Source organism: Centruroides vittatus, unplaced genomic scaffold, assembly GCF_030686945.1.
Source record: "Centruroides vittatus isolate TY-2023 unplaced genomic scaffold, ASM3068694v2 contig_3308, whole genome shotgun sequence".
Lineage (NCBI taxonomy): Eukaryota > Metazoa > Arthropoda > Arachnida > Scorpiones > Buthidae > Centruroides > Centruroides vittatus.
This window is the reverse complement of record NW_027122125.1, coordinates 99,899-123,878: the sequence shown is the minus strand read 5'-3', so window position 1 is coordinate 123,878 and position 23,980 is coordinate 99,899. Positions and strand designations below refer to the sequence as shown.

The following is a 23,980-nucleotide window of genomic DNA, read 5'->3' as shown; positions in this document are numbered from 1 at the left end:
CCTCCACCCACTTGTAAAAATCATTACGAAATCGTTAATCGTAACGATTACATGCTAACCCATTCATCCATAATCTCTGTTAGGTTATTTATGGTCAATTTATACATGAATTTTCTGGGTTCTTCACGAGCCAAACACCTAAATAGGAGTAAGTTTCCTATAAAGGTTTTTCCAGGCGATATAACGTTTAAATTTGCACATTTAAAACCATTTTAATGGAAAAAGTCATATTAAAACCATTCTTACTTGCAGGAATTGCATGAAAGAATGGGTACGGTGCTTCAGGACAGTCAAGCTGTTCGAAAACGTTTGTCATTGTTATTGTTCTACTGGAATAAAGCAAAGGTTTCCTATGTGATTAATATTAATACGTTTTTTGAGCTGGTAGCGGAGGTGGAACAGAATTTTAGCAAATCAACAATAGGTTATATTGAATAGTCGGTCTATTAATCTTTAAAAAGTTGGTATATCACCTGGTAGACAAATACATTAATATGTAGGTTGACCTTACTCCTAAAGAATTTGGGGCATTTAATTCCTAAATCATATGCAGTTTGCGGGTTTTCTATTTATTTTTTTCTAGGTTTAGTAACTTAAATACAACTATTATCATACTGTTATACTGTACAGAACACATATAGGTACTAAGTGGTAAAGTCTACGCACGCAAACTAACATGCTGAATGATCATGTCTAATTATTATGGGAAGAATACTTCAGGATTCTGACACCATCCAGCAATTATTTGTGAAGAAGAGTCGACCTGAACGATGACACGGCAAAGATTGACAGATTGTGGAGGGAAGTGTAGACGTTAATCACACTTAAGGGACTGTCGGAGGCTGGAGCATGTACGGAAAGAATTAGCAATGGCAGACAGAAAACAATATGAAAGACGACTTGACAAGACGAACTTGAGTTGGATCGAACTGATCGAGAAGACTGATCCTTCTCTCCAGAACTTTACTCTTTGTCCACGATTCTCTGATCCCATTTCCTTTATCTGTTCCTCGGAATGCATCCTCCTCTTTGATGGGCACACGGTCAAATGTAACTAAACTTTAAATAAACAAATGTTAACCAAATTCTATTAAACGTTTCAAAAAGAACACTCAAAGATAAATTTTTAAACGATTGAACGGCCAATGAAGAGGACATATAACGGGTAGTAACTTCTGTAAAATACGCTACTCTATTTCCTACACTTTTATTTTGGGATTGAGGTATTATGGAAAACACTTGTAAGATTTAGATTAAGACTAGAAAGATTGCAATCTTATAGGAATAATTTAGATGCAATTCTATCATTTCTGCTTATGGCATGTATAGTTCATAAAGTGATAAAAGTTTTAAGGGCAAGCAAAATATATATCGGGACTCTATAGCAAATTAATTTATTATATTAAAGGAAGTAAACGAAAATATTGTAAATATATAGAGGTTCAACATTCCTCGGCCCACAAGATGATTTTCTCCATTTGTCTCCCCTCTGTGAACGTCCACGAGTATTGCAATCCATTGTGGCATGCTAATTTCTTAAATCTTATTTATAATTTTAACACAATCGTTCGAACTTATATTTTCAAAGGCGAAACTTCAGTTAATAACACTACACCTATGGAAAATAGTGTTCGATTACAACAATTCGCTTAACGGAAATTTTCTAAGATCCATAAACAGATTTACTGTTTGCATTTATATTAATAAATTCTGTTAAATGTGTTAAATATTTTAATAATTATGAGTTATAATAATATGACTATGAGAGTTTCCATATGTTAACAAGAAGTTTTAACTGATAACGAAAAAGTTACGATTTTAATAACGACACGCTTTCATTTATTATTGCGCTTATGACTTTGAATGTAAGTAAATGAATGTGAGGACTTATACATAAAATAATTATGTAATTAAATTTATTAATACTGTAAAAAAATAGTTATTTTCTGGTTTGATTGAGTAATTACTCGTTAATTAAAAAATGGTAAAAAAGCTTAATTTCGAGGGTAAAGATGGGTTTTATAAAAAAATTGTAAAAGCTATTAAGGGATAAAAGGACCCCACTGGAAATATGAGAAGTGACCCATTTACTCCCCACCCTCTCGATCTTTAACCACCAAAATTTAATACTATCAATACCCCTAACACCCAAATCTCCTTGCAAAATTTTAGAAATTTTAGACAAAGGGCACAGGTATTATTAGGCTTCAAGTTGGGTGAATAAAAGCGTGTCCCCACAAATATCCATACATACAGGAAAACCCTGGAAAAAAATGTTTGTTCAATTTCACATTGAGTATTTAAGTATACGGGAGAGTAATATATTAAAATTTGAGACAGACAATGGAGAAGAAATGTTTGCAGGATTGGAAAGAAGTTTGGAAAAGATATATTTTTATAAAATTAATCGGATGTCATTGAAATGGTATACATTTAATATACTACAACGATTGAAGTTATTAGAAATAACCGGGACTGATTTAAAGAAGATCGATGATGTCTTTCTTAAACTTGTCTCACTTAAAACTCTTTAAATTACCGCGTAATAATATAGAATATATACATGAATATGTCAATACCATGCTGAGATGGCTTCCGGATGTCTTCCTTTCTGTAAGAAGCTGGTCCCTATTCAGGAGTTACAAACGTGAAAACCCAGAAAACTCCACGTGGCCAACCCGTTTGCGAGGCGCGAACCCACAACCAATGTTCAGTGGTTTTATCCACTCGCGCACAGGTAGGCCACAATGAATATGCTAAATTAAAAAACACCCAATAGTTGTCTGTAGGGATTTTAGTACTCTTTCTGTCCTGCGGACACTAAGAAATGCTTTAAATCATAGCCATTATGGTTTCGGCCACAATACGGCAACAGGAGTTGAGCCCGGATCTGTTTCTAGGGCGGTCCGTCCCGAGGTCATGTCCTGGACAGATCGCCCGTGAAAAATTCGGGGTTGCTCGCCCGAATTGTTAAAAAAAAAATCCGTTTAAACTTGTCTAAAACCAAAAATGAAAAACTTACCTGTTGTAGTTTGAAGCGGAAACTAAAGCTTCGTCGGTGTACAATGTAATGATTTATTCGTACTAAATATAAAAATAACAGTATTTTATATTTATTAAATTACTTAAATAACGGTTTAAAGTCAAACCATGAAACGACATTCTTTAACTACTTTTAAGAAAAATGGAATTGATAAGCATAGTATACTGATATAGGCCTAATGGAACTGACCCCTTCACTAAAGTATACTACTATAGTGAAGAGATCAATCCAACAACATAATTGTCGATTATAGGCAGAGACATTGCAGATGTGGTGGATTGTATTCTGTTCAATCTCTGTCAAATATACTTCAATACAGGTATGCCTGAGCGTGCGTGTGTGTTCCAGCGTTTGCGTTTGGTTTGCATGTTTGGCAAATTCATATGTCTGCTAGTGATGTTGGCGCTACAATATTCTGGTTATGTCTTGGCTACTTTAATATTATTTTTGTTAAATTTTTGCATGTTTTTAGCTGGCAGCACTGGCTCGACCATGAAAGAGAGGCTAGTATTTAAACCAGGCCTAATACACTATACTAATAATGTATTTTTTTCATACTTTTCGGTTATCCGACTTTTCAGTTATCCGACCAACCCTAGACCCCAATTAAGTCGGATAATCGATGCTCTACTGTACTTCAATACAGGCATGACTGAGCGTGCGTGCGTGTTCCCGCGTTTGCGTTTGCATGTTTGTTTAATTGTTTGTTTGTTAAAGGGTTGTATTTACAAAAAACAGAACCTCATTAACACTGAATATTTTCTCTTTGTTTACGTTGTTATTTGTAAATATAATCTCTGTTGTCAAGCAAACAAATAAACCTGAAAGCACACACTTATATTGATGTAATTGATACCAGAAGAAGATCTAATTAATGTAAGTGAATTTCTTTCAGATATAATAAAATAAAAGCCATTCCGGATGACCTCTACACACGTATGCCTCGTTTATCAGCAGTAAATCTGGAAGTAAACAGAATTAAATATATCTCACCGGTAAATGTTCCGACCCATGGCTGAAGGACAACGCTTTATAGTATATTTACACAGTAATTAAACTTATATATCGAATTTTTCATTATTTTAATTAAAATATATCACCATTAATAATTATAATTTCATTTTTTAGAAAATGATATCGACTGCTGTTCAAATCTAACAGAAATCATCCAAAAGGATTATATGCCATTCTTACAGATGTCTTGCGGTTCTCCAAAGTCTTTAAGAGAAAAAGAACTTCACGAATTAGAACTTAATGATTTTCGTAAACATTGCCAATTGGGCTAAAGTTTAATTATTTACATTTGATTGCGATTATTCTTATTTCAAATTAATGCAAATTCTATACAATAAATAAATTATACATCTACATTTTGTAAAAATAATTCTGATTAACCTTCTGCTTGAATTTTTATATGCTTTAATGCATTTCATTATTTCAGATAAATGAATAAAGATGTCTGATTACATTGTATATTGCCTTTACATTAACTGAATTAAATCAACATTCTATATTAATATAACTGAAGTAATTACAGATTTAGCTAGACTGGTAATTCTAATAGAAGTAAGGGATTAATTACTGTATTTTCAAAAAATCGGTGACAAGTCAATAAAGATTTTAATTCACTGGTAGCAATGTTTAGATTTCATGTTTCAATATAAAATTCCCCGTTTTCTTTCAGTAGAAAAAAGCCAAACATTCTTATTTAATCGTGGAGGAGCGTTAGCTGAAGCCTTATTCTGTGTGACATAGAGAATCGTGTTCGTTCTCACAAATTGTAATCGATCAGTTTTGATTAAACTTTGCCATTTTCCATTAATTTGACGAAGAATCCTAAAAATGTAATAAAATGTGAAGTCCACGACTTCATTTTCGAGATATAGTGGGGTCAAAGTGACAATGTCTAGGCTCCCTAAAGAGATTTAGGGAGCAAAAACTTAAAAAACAACACTGCGCGTGCATTGTCGAAAACCGGAAAACAAACAAAACACAAGAACAAAGCAATCGAAGCTAGCGAATGTATGAATCGCCTGTCCGTGCCCCAAAGATTAATTAAGGGCAGTCTTTTCCGTGTCCAGTAGATGCAAGGATCATCTCTTTCTTTTTTGGCAAGTGCAAGGATCGCCTCTCCTTGACTGACAAGTGTGGTCAGCAACCATTTTCTTCTAACCACACATACATAGACTCTTTTTCTCTCTCACTCTCACACATATATTCACGCCCTTACATAAACATTCAAACATGTGTTAAGGGTTCATGTTAGATAGAGCGGAAGATAATTTATATGCATTAATACTAATTTGAAAATGTTTTAATTGCAGAAAAAGCTACGTTCCTCTTAAATTTTCAATATTTCATAATATGGAAAGGTTATTTACACAACTTATAGTGAAGTCTGTTGATTCATTGTCCATTAATGGCCGATTGGATAAAACACTGGTTGGTTGCAGATTCTTGCTTAAACAATAGGCTCCCCACGTGGAGTTTCCCGAACGCCTAAATAGACCCAGTTTCCAATAGGAAATCCACTCAGGAGGCAGATTGCCCATGTGTTGCATTGCCATGGTTCCACTTGATTTATTTTCGTATCTGACCATTCATCGAAACATAAATCAAGATAATTATTGAAAATTTATTAATACAATAAAACCGATTTTAAAACGGATTATTTTTTCATTCATATATTTAAAAAATAATTTATAGTAACTTAATTATTAAATAAGCAAATAATAGACTGCGCATTGTATATAGTGAGAATGGGAAAATAAACGTTTGTAAAAGGTAAATTAAATTCCTGAACCGATCGAAAATAGTCTAACAACAGAAAGGATTTTTGGCAAGTTAACAAAATACGTTTTAACTCTTTGAATAGTTTCCATTAAAGATTTGGATATGGACTGGATTTGGTCTCAGCTAGGTGAAACCGGCAATCGAATTTCTAATACAGCACGTTCTGTAGTTAAAGACGTTAGTAACGTGATATCACACAAAACTAATGAGCCCATATGCTACAAATCACCTGTATGTACCTGTGATCATAAGCACTATCATGTACCAGTGGAGAGATCCAGATACAGGACTACTTGTAGGCCTCTGAGGGGAGGATGCTCCGGAACAGGCGAATTTCCTATTTTTCAAAGTGTGTTTTTGGTAAGTTTTGTTTGCCCTCTCATAAATTGACTTTAGATAAGGCAGATAATTTTTTAAAATTTTAATGAAGCCATTTAATTGATATATTTAGAAAATAACTAGTGCTGCCATCTGTTGATAACTGAAATAATTAAATTCGAATTAATGCAACTGTTAAAAATATTTAAAACGTCGGTTATATTGTTTAATTTATTAAGGTTTACAGAAATTATATTCAAATAATTTAGCATTATAAACTAAAAATCTCTCTAGATTAACCCGAAACATCAAAATAAATATACATCATGATGTAAAACTTTGACAACTTTATACGTACTTAATATAAACTTTATAAGCTAAATTTATATAAATTATATTTAAAAAAATAAATATATAAATGTAGCTCCGAATATTTCAACAGATATTTAATAGGCTGACAGACTATTCAGTGAATTCCTAGAGATTAGTGCTAATCTTAGAAACTTAACCAATTTGATGTGAATAACTAATCCTGACAGTTTTATATATTTACACACTTTGTATAAACATTCAAATACCTTCCTGACATGCCTTAATCCTAAATTAAATTAATTGGCATGGACTTTGACATCTCTCATTGGGTGAAGCCGTTTTTTCTTCCAAGTAGTCACTGTGCTATGCGTTAATGAAAGGTTTACTGTTCTCAAATCAAATTGTTATAGTAACAGACAAATGTTTTGTCGAGATTTTCAAGTGCTAAATTTATTAGGATTAAGAAACGTTTGAAAAGGAAACCGAGAAGCCCTTATACAGAAGTATTTAAATTAGCTTTATTATCATACGGTTCAAACAATATCAAAAAAGTGACGTTTTTACAAATTTTCTATTATGACTGTATGAAATCTTACATTTCATACAGGTCATAATACAATACAGTTCATATCTATCTATAGAATATATCAGAAAGATAAATTTTTGACAATAGATAGGAGAAATGATTCCTCACGATAGGAGGAGTAAAAAAAGCCCATGAAAGACCCTTGACGTACTAACGTATCAAGATCCTTTCACAGATTCTGCTCTTCAGAACACACGGAGCTGTGTATGGAGTGGAAGAAGAAGGGAGTAACGAGAGACAGTAGAGTCATGTGTTCACCTTATTATCCGAATAATTGCTGCCTTAGTTATCAAAGAGGATAGGAACGTACTTCGAAGAAGTACAGTACACACAGTTTACTACGGCGTACTCAAAATGCATCGATGTCGAGAATCTCCTTTGATGTCACACTCCATCCTCTCATGGATCGTCGTCAAGCGCAACGGATTGTGTGCAACCATAGCTGTTACATTAACACCTGACATATCAAATTGTAAAGCATTCATCACCATATGTTCATAGACTTTTTATGTACTCTATTACCCTATTCACCTCCTGAAGTATTTAGCTTTCCTCCTGATACACCCTGTATGTAATACATAATATATATACTTCAAGCTGTACTTACAGAAAGTATGTTTTTAACACTAAACTTACAGGAAACAAATTTTTATAATCAATTTATATGGTTATTGGTTCCTGAAAACCGTCGTTAATGCCTTACTTTCGTATGGCATATTGAATCTTGTAAGGCTTTCTCACTACCTGAATCCATTAAAAGGGCTGCAGAAAAGAATCAATATGCCTTACGAAAGTAAGGCATATTGATTCTTTTCTGCAGCCTTGCTAAAAATTAATGGATCCGCCATTTGAGGATCTACTGTATTATCTGAAACAGCAATTAATTAATTTCCTCATTACGGATCATTCGATGCAATTATCTGTAATGTTTTTACTACTTAATTACAATTACATTTCTTGTTTTCGGTTTAATTAATTATTGTTTAATATAAAGAAATTTTATTCTAATCAAGAAATTAATTGTAATCAATTTCTTTATTACGTTTAAAAATTTTCTAAACTGTAATCAATCAATTTCTCAATTTTAATTACGAATTTAAACGTAATAAAGAAATTGATTGCAATTAATTCATTTATTAAAATTAAAGTTTCTTTATACTATTAAACAATAATTAATTAATTACAATTAAATTTCACATTCCCGTTTAACTAATTGTTGTTTAATAATATAAAGAAACTTTAATTATATGTAATTAATAAGTCATTAAGACGTGGTCATAACTGTATCAGGCCATCAATATCATTAAAATATAACAGAATTTTCAAGAAATATATGAAATTCTTAGCAGAAACAGTATATAAATCTTCATATTCTCCAATTAAAACAGTCATAAAGTAGTGTGTGTTTCTATATTTATTTTTTGGTCTTTCGACCATTCGTGTACATAAAATGGCTGATTATTTTAGGAAAGATTAATGAAGTGCGATATATCACTAATTGGAAAATAATCTGTAAAGGAATTAATGAACCCTCTTAAAGTGTAGTGTATACTATATACAAAGCACTTGAAAACAGATTTCTACGCTATAGATTGGAGGTTTTAGTTAGGAAATTCGAGCCTCTCCGGGGTTGTAATGTATATATACTTCTATTTTAGACATATTCCCCCTTCTGTGTTTATGTAGCGAACAACTGCAGATGCTGGAAAGTGAAAAATGTCAGTATTAGTTTTAATAACAACAGAAGTTTTCACTGATTTACACTTTTAATACTGATTTACAGCTCTTATCTCGAGTGGTTTACTGTTTAGCTTGGCAAAACTTCAGCCATTTGTATAAAAAGTATAAATAATGGAGTGGAAAAAATGAGTTCCAACGAAAAGAAATGTTGTAATTTTAGAAAATTTCAAGCATTATATCCGTAAATAATATCAAATTATTGTATACAATCGTCATAAAACATTAAATTTCTTTAAATTTTCCTGTAAATACCGATCTTTACCCTTTATTTCCTACAATTAATTAGCATAGAAGGGTTACATAAACCCTACTCTGTATAATTTCATATTAACACGTTCTTTAACCCCATTTACAACATCATATTTATTGGTAAATACCATAATTAGCGTAGAAAACCTTTACGCAACTTTCCAACAAAACGTTATCATAATAAATAAAACACGAAGGTCCCTCGTGATAAATGTTACGTACGTTTACTTTAATTACAATATCTAACGAGAGAGAAATGGAGAGAGGGAGAGGAAAAAAAGAGCAAACAGGAAATCATGACGGAAACAAAAATAAAACTGTGGTGTCGTCATTAGTGACGTATCGAAAGTGAGTAAAAGTTGGGGTTGTAGTGAAGTGTAGGCTGTTGTCCTCACACAGTGAAATTGTCTGTTTATGTGGGAAGCACGTGAAGTATCATGCCAACCATTACTACAACTACATACGGCTGGAGAATATACAGAGTAAGTATATAACTTTATATTTGTTTAGTCTCGATGAATGTGTGTGTTTAATTATACTCATACAATGAAAATGTATGTACTTTTAAAAACAGTATTTTGTATTGTATCCTACCTTCGGAGCATACTTTGAGGGTTAGAGATGCAGTGATTTTCTGGAGTGAATTCTCCCAACTTTCTTAACCTATTTTCATTTTTAATGCTGTATAAAGTATTAAATTAATTATATTTAAATCTTAAATTCAATTAAAACTAAATTGAATTAAATATTATTTAATTACAAAAAATAATCATAATAATAATAATAATAATTTTGTGTTTTTACTTCAGAAATGGTAATTTAAAGGTAAATATTAAATATAATTTAGACATTTTAACATAGAAAAAACTATTTTTTTTTAAATATTATTGAGGAAATTTGAGTAGCATTTATTTAAAATATTATTTAAATATTTAAAAATTGTTTTTAATTATACAATTAATATCTGTATAAATTTTTAAAGCAGAATTTCAGTACTTTAAGCAATGTTTATTAATATTCAGAGTATTATCAGTACCGAGAAAAGTGTTTGCTTTGTTTACTCATCTTAATTAATCATGTTTTTATCAGGTTATCAACTGGAAATATTATATAAAAAAATGATTTATTTAAGTAAAGATATCGCTTATCTTCGATTTTATTCGCCTCCCACATCTATTTTAAGTTACAAGAACCTCAAAATGTATCAAATTACACAATAGCATGTGTAGAAAGCTTCGAGATTTTACTCATTTTCATGCGCTTCAAACACGAAAACTTGATTTAAAATCAAAGTTTAACCCCTCTTCGCCCCTTTACCCCTTTATATTATATTTAAACAAAGGGAAAATAATATGAAGGTTATTTTTCAAAACACCTGCTCACCTTGAACTACTCGGTGGAAAGTGTTGTATAAGTTTAAAATCTATCTATCTATAAACGAGTTCAAGTAGTGTTTAGTGGCTTATTTAATACTGTAGTGGCATATTGTCACCATCATCACGCGTGAATCATAAATAAACATGCGTAATTATAGTTATAACGTTTAAAATGTCATTAAATTTTCGTTGGAGGAGGGGGGTTTTTTTTAATGTAATCTACACGCTTCATGCCTTGATCTTTATGATGTTAAACAGGGGAAAAACCCTAACCTTTATGAGGTTAAATAGAGGTAGAATCCTGATGTTAAACCGAGATAAAACCCTGCTTAACCTCACAAAGATGAAGGCAATGCAAGAAATAATGGAGAAAATGGGAGGAAATTGTTATATAACACAAGTTTTGCATTTTAGTTTTGTATATTTCTTTGTTTAGTTGTGTAAAAATTACAACAGAAATTATCTCACGAGTTTCAGTTATACGTTGCACATGTTTTTCCTGATGTGTGCCACATGTGGATAGTAAGATTAACATGTATTTTTATACATTTCTGTGCTGAGAAAGTAATTTATATCATGTATTTTCTTTAATTTTTAGTATGGTGATAGAGGTTCAGGATTTCGTTTGAAACGAGATGTTCAAGACTTTGCTAAACTTCGACAGAAATGCCTTAATGAAGGTGTTTTATTTGAAGATCCGCAATTTCCTGCTGAAGATGCCTCACTCTACTTTAGTAGAAGCCCTCCCGTATATATAGAATGGAAACGTCCACATGTAAGTAGAACAAATGAACTTTCATTTAAAAATTTTAAAAAATATATATATAATTTAGGGTTTTTCAATGCGCAAAGTAGTGTGCTGGAAAGTTCTGCTCTATTTCTCTTAATTGCGTAAAATTTATGAAGGTAAGTTTCATGTGAGATTAGAGAAATGAATGCGCAACTTTAATACATCAGATAAGTCCAGGTGGATAACCTAATAAATGTGCCAGTTGTTTATCGAGAACGGGAAAAAGATATTTTATTAAGTATAAAAAAATAGTTAAGAGGTCTTTAAGATGCTAATTTTAAGACTTTCTAATATATATTAATTCTAGAGATAATATAAAATTAGGTGTTTTACTAGAAATGCCAAAGAAAAATCCATTCATCCGCGGAGATTCCCGAGAAATCGACATTAAAATGCACTAAAAATGTTTCATCATGTGCCATGCAGATTATAAATTACAATATATAAATTGTGCAAGAGGTCCCGACTGTAATTTTTCACTCGTTAATTTACAAATTTCTGTATTAAATTGTCATCAAAACATGACAGATCATCAATGAGTAATATAATTTCTATTAAAATTATAAAATTAAAGGCATAAATGTTTACTTTTATGCCTCAATTAAATGCCTCATGTAAAAATGGCAGCGGGAAGGCCCCGCTGCCATTTTTTTTAGTAAAAACATCAATTTACACGGGTACGAACCCACTATGGACCCCTAAGTTTTCTTCGAGTCCGAGGAAAAATTCCTCAGCTTCTCGCTTTGAACCAGTGGCCCAATAAAACCACCGATTACTGGCATCTCACCAACGGATTGGCCACACGAAATTTTCCGTTTAATGCTTGTTTAACCCCTAAATAGGGGCCAGTTTTCCTCCGGAAGGCAGATCGCCTTATTCCGTCAAATCATTCGATCAATTCAATTATAAATCCACAGTTTTTCAATTAAGAGGCGCTTCAAGTGTCAAATTTTATAGAAAGAAATACGAAATTTCGTAATTTTGATCGAAATAATTTGAATGATGGGGCAATAAATTCCACTTATAAAATTCCAACCTTGACACGTAAAAAATGATAGAGCTTTTTTTCTATTTAAACATCTGCCCATTAATTTTGCAATAGGCCTATATTTATAGAAAACAACCGAATATTAAAGATTAGTTGTAAGTTTCTAAACCATGTACCATTTAGTTTAATGAATTAAGGTATAAAGTAGCATTACACAAGAATCCGGATTCGAATCCAATTACTTGATTCGTTAACGCGAGGCACCACCGAGCCTATAGAATCGTTGGGCATTCATTAATTTTATAGATTATGTGGCCAGCCTCAAGTATGCCCATTGGGAATTGATCTAATTAGTAAATCAAATCAATTAGGCTGCTTCGCGCCTCGTTAACAGTCTCAGAAAACTCCAAAACGGCCGGGCTATGTAGAGTTTTCTAAGGTTTCTTCACCTGTTTCCCCATAGAAAGTCCTCCCTTTGGTAGATAGCCCATATGTTGCATTGCCTTCTCTCATCGGTCCAATTGTTTTCGACTCGCATCCGATGAGGCTAAAGCGGAATCGTGTCAACTCACTGCAGTGTGCGGGTCATTATTACTATTTACTGACCAAATTTGTAGATTGTTATAGTCTACAGGAGACTAGTATGGTCTGCATGCACGAGCGCCATACATAAATAAATTCATAGATTCATAAATAATAGCAGTTTATCTATTCTTCTCTTATAAATAAATATAAGGATTTAATATCAACTGAATAATGTATGATCTATTGCGCCACCAACTTTACGATTACGCTATTAATTATTATTATTATTTTTTTTAATAAAAAGGCCACGAATTTTTACTAAATTAAGATGTGGTGTGTATTGTACGTGACGCTATCGAGTAATATGATATTCCACTTTCAGGACCATAAATTTGAAAGGTTGTGCTACAAAAACGACTACATAAGTAGCTTCCTGGAAGTAATTAAGCTTCAAACGACTTTGACAGCGTAATGCCAGCTCTTCAAAAATAGTAAAATCGAAATTACAAATGAAATTCCACGTATGAGAATCTGATATAACATTTCAACAGCCATGTTCATCAAATTGGCTTTTTAGTCTACAAAAAATACGAGTTAAAAAAGAACCTGTTTAAGTCGAGTATAATATATACGATCATTTAATGTAACTAAAGGAAGTCTGATTATTTGTTTGACAGTTCATTAAAAGCTCTACAAAGACCTCTGCCAAAACTAGAACACCTCATAGAATAGGCGGTATATCTCTGATTACACAAGAAATCCTAGTTTAAACCCGGTCCAGATATTATTTACGGATAGTTGGAGTCGAAACTTCATTTCTCTTCAAAATCTTAGTAATTATTACCGAAAATCTGAGATCAAATCAAGATCAGAAATATACAGGTTAACGCGGTAGATATATTACTTCAAAATAACACGTTATAGCAAAAATCTACATCCCATATGAGCAGGCCTTAAGCTGTAACATAACAGTCTTTCCCCTCCACCAAATAATGATAAACATAAAAATGTGGTCTTAAACTCATAACGCGAAGACATAATGTTTAGCGTATATGCAAATAAAACCCTGCACGGGACTACATATAATAAGGATGCGTTATTAATAAGGATAATAATAATAAGGATATAATAATAAGAATATATAATAAGGATGCGCTATATATGGATGCGTTCACGAGGCTCCGATTTATACATTTCAGATTTATTTGACTCCTGTTTGATATACTTATAAGACGATGACTCATGAGCTTATCGTCACACAAGTGTTATTACCTGGAAACACTTCAAACCCTCGTCATTCTATGTGCTGAATACACTCTGCAGATTACGTGTGCTATCATAGCAAAAAGGTTAAGGTCATCACAGACAGTCTCAAAACACTGAGATTACTGAAAAATTACTGAGATTCCTAACCATTTCCTTGGAGTCCTCCAGTTTGTCCTTCTTTCTCAAGCTCTTTTCTTCGTGTTTCTTCTAAATTTTCAAGAAAAATTTGGAAGAAACCCGTAATTCCAGTCCATTATAATCAAAGAAACTATCGCTTCGAATAGGATTGGATTTAATAAGACAATGCAACACATGGCGATCTACCAAGAAAATGTCTCCTGGGAGGACTTTCTCTACGGAAAATTGGCTCCTATTTAGATATTAGGGACGTGAAGAAAACCAGAAAACATTATGTGGCAGCCGGTGAGGTGCGAATCCACGACCAAACTACCACACGGTGTTCAGTGATTTTATCCACTCGGGCATTGGTAGGCCATTGGTACCCCATTAAGTATTTAGTAATACAAATATTTAAGTACAATAACTATAAAAGTTATATATATTAATATGGATTAATAAATACAGAAAAATCTTTACGGAGTAATCAAGGAACTTACATTACACAATACACAGAAATTTAAAGTGTTTCATACAACAAGTTCCAGTTATTCTACATAGGTATACAGGAAAATTTTATTAGCACGTAACAAATCTTATGCTATATTGCACACTGAATTCCAGGAATTTTAATATTAATACTAACTTATCTTGATGGTGTTACAACATAGACGGATCATCGAGAATGCCAAAACATTTCATTAAATTTGGCAATATCCAAAGTTTGACACCTAAACTTTAGTATTTTATGTAGAAAGTATGTTGCGAAAGTGATATACATTAACCTCTTGTAAAAATACGCTTTTATGAGTATTACTTTTATTCTTATATTTCTGTGCCTTTCGAAGGAGTGGATCCCATATCTGTGATTGACCCAAGCCCCATCTCACCTCTGGCATCTCCAGTTCTACTGCTATAACGATCGTTAAATCGAATTGACTAACCTCTATGGTACATTATTGGCGAATAAAAGAAAGGGTTCTACGGTATAGTTATTTCCTTCGGGAGAAATGTTTTGTCTGTTAAATCGAGGCTTACTGTACTTGGAAATAAGAATAAAACTATGAAGCAAGATATAAGACAATAATCTCTCATCGGGGAAGATTAATACGTAAGATGAATGTACTGTAGCAATATGTATTGCTACATTACATCGCAGGAATCAATACTAAGAAATGGACAATTGAACATTTTGAAATTAAGTTTAACTGCATAAGATTAGAGAGAAAAACATTCCGTAATAATTATTCTAAACGAGAAAAATATGGTTATGTTGTTAGCTATGGAAAATGTGAACATATTCAATTTAGAAAAATCCTAAAATTAAAATGTATTATGTAATGTTGGTTAATATAAACTAAACACAAACCTCGATATAACGCTAACAAGTAGGGCAATCCTTGTAAAAGTCAATGACCGCATTGCTATATATAATTCCCACTGTTTGAAGTATATTATAAAGCAACACTCGATTTAGTGCCAATTTCACTGGCAAACAAATAGTGACAGTAAAATGTGGTTTAATTTTCTAAAATAGGCCTATATTTCCTTACAACTGGATCAGTGGTGCTCAAACAGACGTCCTGAAAGGGTGCGAAAAAGGTTCAAGGTTCGGAATTTCTCTCTAAAAACAAAAAACATTTGCCGTTCCTGCAATGATCCAATGATCCACAATTAATCGAATATGTGTATGGTGTGTACGTGTGCCCCCTTTGAGTAACTAACAGTATGGAAAATATTTTGGCGAAAGGCGAATAGGGAATGGGTGGATGCACCCCTAAGTTTGGCCTGGTGGTGGAGGGAACATTATGGTTTGATTCGAGCTTTTTAAAAATAGCATTAGCATTAGGAGCTTTAATCTTTGAATACAGTTTAACTTCAAAATAATTTTATCTGATTAAAACTTACTGACAAATCTTTAATCTTTAACTACAGTATAGACCTAAAAATCTCACCTGAATTTGAATTATACTATAAAAGATCAGAAAATTAAAATTAAATATCTTAAAAAACATATTATTAATTAAAGCCTATAATTTATTTGGTTAGAATAATGCAAAAATGACTATTTTAGAGACACTACTACTTGTAAGAGCTTGCATCATTTAAACAGTTAGATGCATTTGATAGGAAAATCAACAGATATAGATACAAATTTATAAATGTAAAAAAGACAAGACATTTTTTAAAATAAATTAAAACTGAAAACTCTCTCCCAAACTAGCATTGCACAAGTTAGAGTAATTCCTAGAAGAGTTATTTTTATCCAGGTCCATTACTCTTTTTTCAGAAAGAAAAAAAATAGTCAAGATGTCCTTCAGAATAACCAAAAGGTAGTACACAAAGTCATCATTCTTTATCATCACCAGTTCAAAAAAAGGGGAGAAATTTATTTTAAAACCATTTTATTAAATCTGGTTTAAGTTATAATCTTTATAGAATTGTTTTTTTTAACTTAACATTCGGTAATTTGTCCCACCAAAAGGTAAATCATTTATTTGGCACATATTCAATGCCTGTTATATCATTCTTGGCATGAGCGGGAGTATGACACGAATAAATGAAATATATTAAGATTGCCTATTTACTCTAAAATTATTATTGGTAATGCCTACAGTCTAGAAAGGATTATGGAGCTGTTCTTGTTTTGTTTTAAAAACCCAGTTTGATCCATAGGTCCATTCATTAATTATGTATATAGTTTAAAGGGGTGAAGATGGAGGCATCACGAGTGGCATTAATGAATGGTCCCGTACTCGTAACATAACCGAAACATAGAAAATAAAACATGGTAAATTGACTCAACATATTCTGTATTTTATATTATTTATTTCAAAATTAAGTAAAGAGTGATCATTTAACAGGAAAAAACAGAATAATAATATATTTTCTAAAGTAAAAATATAGTAATTATTTTAAAAAGTATACTATTTTTATTAAAAATAATTTTTTAAATTTTAATTTGAATTTTTAATTAAGAAAATTAATAATATCTATGATTTAAATACATTAATTTTCCTTAAATATGCTTTAAAAAATGGTATTTATATAAGAAAATGATGTGACTCTTGCAGCATTTGGGATTTCTATTTTTAATTCTTTCTGTTATTTATCCACTAACATGACAGGTTCTTTGATTATCGCACCTTTTGCATCATTTATTTTTCTTTCCTCCACTTTGAAGTTGGAAGATAAACAGATAAATGCTTTTGAACATGTCTTCAAATGGAAACTGGAGAGTAATAAAACTTTTTTTTGCCATTTATGCACTCCACAAAATTATTTTAATACTTCTCAATTGAGCTGATAAAAGATTTAAACAATAACAAAGTTCTATCATTTTTAAGTGTACTTTCAAGTTATTTATACGTATTTTTGTATGTAAAACAGATTGAGTTAACATGAAAAATTTTAGAATTTTTATAAAAGCGTATTCTGTAAGTAGAAAAGTAGTTTTTGTTTGAATCCAAAGATAAAATAATCTATTTTTATTTCTTGATTAGTATGTTATCAGCTAGTAAAGATAACTTGCTGTCTGGTACAAATACAAAGCTGTCTCTAGATCACAATACAGCTAGGAATTAAGCTTGGTAGGGCTAACAAATAAATGCATATTACAATAATTGTATTATATATTTAAATTAAAACTGATAAAGAATTAAAATTGAATTTTCTTTTTTAATTAACATGGTTCTTTTTTTGGGGATTTTTAGCTCTTAGCATTATCTATGCCACTTTCTGGACAAAATCCTACATGCATAATAATTTTTTGTTTAGTACAGACTGGCCACAAAGCCATTAAAGTAGCCCAATAACTGTTTTAAAACATAGTTGAGAAACTTTTCTATCACGATAATCCAATGGAAGTGATCATAGGATGTTAAGGTTCAGACTTTAATATGGTCAGATAATAGCTTTCAATTCAGACAGACTTTGTATGCCTTCTCTATAGACACAATCTTTCAGATATCCCCACAACCATATGAACTCTGTCTGAATTGAAAGCAAGCATAACACGTCATATTGCTGCAATTTCTCAAGAAACCTATTGGGCTACCGTTGAACACACTGTAAGGCGCTTTGAACGTGTGATCGACACAAATGGATTGCACATTGAACAAACGTCGCGAATAAAAACCTTTTGCGTGTTTCCATATTGTGTTTCTTGTTCTTCGTGCGCCATTTTTTCACCTAGTGGTAGAAATTTGAACTAATTATATCTTTTGCATTTTCCTTTTTCCTATGGTCCATATAATGTATATATGTATATACCAAGTTTCATCAAAATATATCAATGAGAACGGACTCTATACGGGTCTGAGTAGGGCAACTTTAATTATAACCACGCTGTACTAAGTGTATATTTCACACTTCAGCAAGAACAGCGACACAACTCATAAATAAATTGACAATTTTATTTTATTTTTTATATTAAAAACACTTTTACATAAAGGGCCTTATAAGAAAATTGCACCTAGGGCCTCAAAGGAACATAACCCGTTACTGGTCTGGAGATAGGATTATTAAATCCCGAAAAGCATTTAATCCAGTTAAATCACAGTGATTCCTTCAATAGTTTCTAGTCCTTCATTCTAATGTGCATATATGAAGTTACTTGTTCATATTTTGTGTTATAAATTTAATTTTCCCTGCAATTATTTTCTTTGGTTTTATAGTTATAATGGTAATTTTACTTGTAACTTGATATACTAAGAATTGTTTTGTTATTTATCTAGAATTTAGTATAGCCACATTGAATAAATGTAATGTTTATTTTCAATATTTAACAAAAATATTGAATAAATTGTCACATTCTAATTAAATTACTAAAAATTTAATGTTATTTCTATCATAAAAACAACCTATTATTTGTTTTTAATTCTAGTTTAAAACACCATTAAAAAAAAATAAATTGGAAATAATGTGAAAATTATACAGATTTGTTCCATTTAATTATTATTGTATTACTTTTAATGAATTAATTGGAATTCTTTCTAACAATTTTGCTTTAAATTAGTGAAGTGGGTGTTTCTTCCTATTTTATTTTTGACATCTTTGCACTTTTCACACCATTAACTGTTCAGATGTTTAACCTATAATTGCTTGTACAAGGTTTCATTATTCACAGGCAATAATGTATTTAATTACATTTAAAAAATAATATTTTAATTCAATTGAAAGTATAGTACATAATATGAAATAATTCTTTTATTGACAATTTTATAAATTTGGAAGATATTTTATGAATTTATCACTTATTTCAGTTAAAATTTAGCATTGTTTAAAGACAAATTGAGTCTTTTCAAGATGGTTATTATACTTTAAACTCTATCTGCATTAAGATCTTTTTCATGCCTTCCGTGGGGTTGGTCCGATTCAAAATGGATTGACTGAATACTGAAGAACAGGTTCTCATATTTGGGTTAAAATCATCAATTATTAAGCCAGCAACTCATACCTGAATACAACTCATACTCTATACTTTTGGTCTGATATTGATACTTTACTTTGTGTATTGGATCTGGTATCTGATTAACTAAATATTTATTTATAAATAGTAACCATTATGCAGTACTTTTGTTTGTTAATCAACTTGGACCATCAGTGATCTTTAAAATGAGCTAAAATTTGTATATACTTGTTTGTCCTGACATTGTATAATTTGAACACAATAAAGAACTTTTGATGTAAAGACAATGTTTTACCTTTTCACCAACGATTTCTTATCCACCCCTATCCTATATACAGTAGTATCCACAGAGCCCATTAATAAGACTGTAGATCTGGGGCTTCTTTTGTGTACATAAGACATCATACGAATGTAAACTGAAGTACCGACTGACACACTGACTTCTGAACCAGATAGCCGAGATCCAATTCCGTAGAGAAAGCAACAAAATATTAATTGCTGTTCTGGGGCCCACTCAGCCTTCATTGTAATGAGTACATTATGCCTATCACTCTTTTTATGAAGTCCATTTTACATGATTTTGAAATATTGCAGACAACAACAGCAACAGCTGGCAAGATTCCCAGTTTCAATATCCAATGCCGACACTGGCCAATATTTATACTTTAAGACCTGATACTGATATCAATACTTTAAAACTACTCATGATACCAATACTTTTGTGGTATTTGGACATCCCTAGCTGCAGTATCCAAAATAAAAAGATATGTAATCTCATATTGCTAATTTTTTGAGAATTTTCATTTCTAAGAATGCAGTTAAAGATGGATTTTATATTTGACAGATGAACTCAATCACAATTGCTAATATTTAATTGTAAAATTAATTTAATTATATATATACAGAGTGCATGAAGGTGAATTAACCATACTTTGCATGTTATATATGCAATTATGAATACAAACTGTAAACTGAGTTCAGAAAAACATGTTTTTCTATTGAAAATCTGATGGAAACATAATTAAAAAACAACAATTAGAATGATGTTAACTATTGAAAAACCCATGTAATAACAAACTTCAATCCTTTATTTTAAAATTTTCAATACATCAAGTTTCCATAAATTTTGGAATTTAAAACACCAGAAATTTGGCAAAAACATTTGTTCCATACAAACAAAATAAGTATCTTGGAACAAATAGTCAAAATCTATTAATAAATGTACAGTAAAACCTTGCTTGTGGCTACCTCGGTTACCTAGCCATCTCACTTAAGACAGGAGTGTTCTAAAATGATATTTATACGTGGTCAACAGAATAGAAAAACCTAATGTTTCCATACTCAACATATTGTTTAAAGGATATTTTTAAAATGGAATTACAAGCTTTGTTGATATAATAATGGAACAATATTCCAAGTTCTCTCCCACAGATGACATTCAAATAAGTTTTATTTACACTTAACAAATTAAATTTATCTCCAGAATTTAATAAAAATATAACTGTAAATCAGTGATGACCAATCTATATTAGTGACATATTACTTGCAACACTGAACAAAGAAATATATCAATAAGCCTGATGTAAAAACTAGTTTAATTATTAACACTTTTTTCAAACACTCGAACACTTCTGTTTGTTTAATAATTATTTCTGAATTTTCCTGTTAAAATACAGTATTTAAATAAAACCTTTACTACCATTTCATAAACACATTGATTTCTTTATAGATACTAAACAATTTCTGTTTAGTACTGTACTGTACAGTTCTTGAATGAACCCTACTGCAAATAGCTTGGATTTGCCGTGCATTTACTCTGTATTTCATTATTCTATTATTCAGTATCAATACATTACCCTGTATGAAAGTTTTGTATAGTTTTAAACCAATTATTTTAGAATAAATTCATAAAAACAGTAATTTATGTGAGAAACTCAGCATTTTGAATGAGTATTAATGTACTATTTTAAACATTATTGTTCATGCTTTGGGGCTTAAATGGTACAAAAAATAATAATATTCAACACAGTTTTGCCTATTAAATACAACAGTATTCGATATAATTCATTTTAGAAAATATAAGATCAGCTCGATAATACTGATAAACCTAGGAAACAAAAAGACAAACTCGGTTTACAGAATGCTCGTATCATTGTTTTTCTGCTATATTTTAAAAAATTCATTAAAGCAAGACAAAAATAAAAGTAACATTAACTGATACTTACTGTACGATAACCTTAATGTGAAATAAATGTGTTTGGAACTATTTTTAAAATGATCTGCTAACAGAGACTTGTGTGTTCAAAGTTTTGTCAAATCTATATAAAAAATTATACAATAAATTAATTAAAACACTAACTATAAGTAAAAAATATATTTGAATATCAATTAAACATTTCTTAACTCTATTTCGGAAGATGAATAATTATCCATACGAATCTTTCTTTGATAAATGCAATATAGCGCATTAACAAACATTAGATTTTACAGCATTTTTACTTCTTGGTAATGACTAATTACACTGACTAAAATTCATTTGATCATCAATGTAATAAGTTGTATAAATATAATATAATTTCCATGGAGATTACATTAAATTTATAATTATAATTGGTGTCATTTATGATTTGTTTTTAGTGCCAACTGAAGAAGAGCTAGGCTTAAAACGTGACTGTGTAATGAATGAGTTGTTACCAAAAGTAAAAAAACATACATTGATACAAGAAAAATAAAGGACAAATTAATGAATGTGTTTTTGAATCACTCGAACTGTATTAACTTAAATAATTCCATTTATTTGAATTTAAATTTTTGTTTATTTCCAATAAGAAACCAGATTATAGTTTGTGTATGAATATGACCATTTGTGAATGATTATAAGCATAACGTACGATGATACAATAAAGTACAAGATTACAGTTAACATATCATATACCACAGGTGGGCAACCTTTTTAAGTGCGTGCACCAAAATCTTCAAATTTATGATGAGAATTTTTAGGGACATAGTGTTATTTGGTATTTTAAGTATAGAGAGTATACCTCTTTAAATAATAAAAGTCTACATATATACACTTATAAACCTGATTCTTTACGAAACATGAGATTGGATATTTATTTTTTAAGATGAGCCCTGGGTCACATGCCAGAAAAAGTCATTGGCATATATACCAATAATGGTTCACTCATTTTATACTAATTGTCACTCTCCAGTGTTAACACATCAATTGTTACTAGTGTTACCACCCGTCCAGTTTTCACCCGGACAGTCCGGGAATTGACTCACTGTCCGGGTGAACTATTCGTTTTGTCCGGGAATTTCATAGAATTCTTGTCGACCTGCTTTTTTCATTTTTTTGCTTCTATGAAGCTAAATTAGCTGCTCTTTCTTTCTCAATTTAGGTTACACACGTTCCTCCTACACAAGTCCCTAGCCCTTAACTGTAACTGATTTAGAACCAGCATGCACATTATTCTTCGCATTGTAAAATGACATTGCGCGTGCATCAGGAACTTCTGTTCAAACAAACCTGACCTGCCGTTCGGGTCGGCAATGTTTTAAAGGTGGCAACACTAATTGTTAACAATATATAAAGTTAGATATATTTATATCCATGACAAGCAGTGAATCACATTGAATGGAAAGATTGTAGAATAAACAAATTATGAAGTCACTGTTAATGAGTAACACGATTTAAGTGTAACAAATATTATTATTTTTTCAATTTATTAAAATTTATGTAAGTTTTACAATTATTTAATGAGAATTTTATATAGCATATAAGATATTTCACATAGCTATAGCATTAAATGCCTGTTAATTCTTCTATTGTGGCACTTAATTTTGGTTATTTGGTTTGTAGTTATTAAACAAGACTTTAAAAAAATTAAATACATAATGTGCATGGGCTTTTGTTAGTAAAAATAAAAATTTAACTAATTTTTAATAGAAACTCTCGCTTTGCAGGAATTAACACCCGAACCTCGACTGTTTGTAGAAGGAGCAACTAGATTTGATGTTATTCAAGGAGAATTGGGTAATATAAATAATAGTATTTTACTTTCAAAACATTATTTTTTAATATTAATAAGTTATGACGTTTAAAAACACTGCTTTAGAATTATATCATAATAAAAATATTATTTTAATACAGGTGATTGTTGGCTGTTAGCAGCTGTAGCAAACTTGACTCTAAATGACAATTTGTTTTTTCGAGTCGTGCCGGACGACCAGTCGTTTGTTAAAGATTACGCAGGAATCTTTCACTTCAGATTTTGGCAATATGGTAGATGGGTAGAAATTGTGGTGGATGACAGACTTCCCACTAGTCATGGACACTTACTTTTTATGCATTCTAAACATAGAAATGAATTTTGGAGTGCATTACTTGAGAAGGCTTACGCTAAGTAAGTAGCTTTTTAATACTTTCTTAGTTAATTGTAATGAATTTACGAAGCAATTATTTTT

At 31.0% G+C, this 23,980-nt stretch overlaps 1 protein-coding gene across 4 annotated transcripts in view; it reads left to right on the top strand.

The window, feature by feature from the left end:
- Window positions 1-5,792: 5,792 nt before the first annotated feature.
- LOC136973912 (calpain-B-like) overlaps window positions 5,793-23,980 on the top strand; it is a 48,346-nt gene continuing 30,158 nt past the window's right edge. The window contains exons 1-4 of one of the 4 annotated variants that reach the window (XM_067268684.1): window positions 5,793-6,196; window positions 11,016-11,192; window positions 23,480-23,549; window positions 23,667-23,919. In XM_067268684.1, coding sequence (XP_067124785.1) covers window positions 5,939-6,196; window positions 11,016-11,192; window positions 23,480-23,549; window positions 23,667-23,919 — 758 coding nt within the window. In that variant the 5' untranslated portion in view covers window positions 5,793-5,938. Of the gene's footprint in view, window positions 6,197-9,277; window positions 9,524-11,015; window positions 11,193-23,479; window positions 23,550-23,666; window positions 23,920-23,980 lie in introns of those variants that run through there. The other 3 variants (XM_067268685.1, XM_067268686.1, XM_067268687.1) reach the window with 3 other exon arrangements.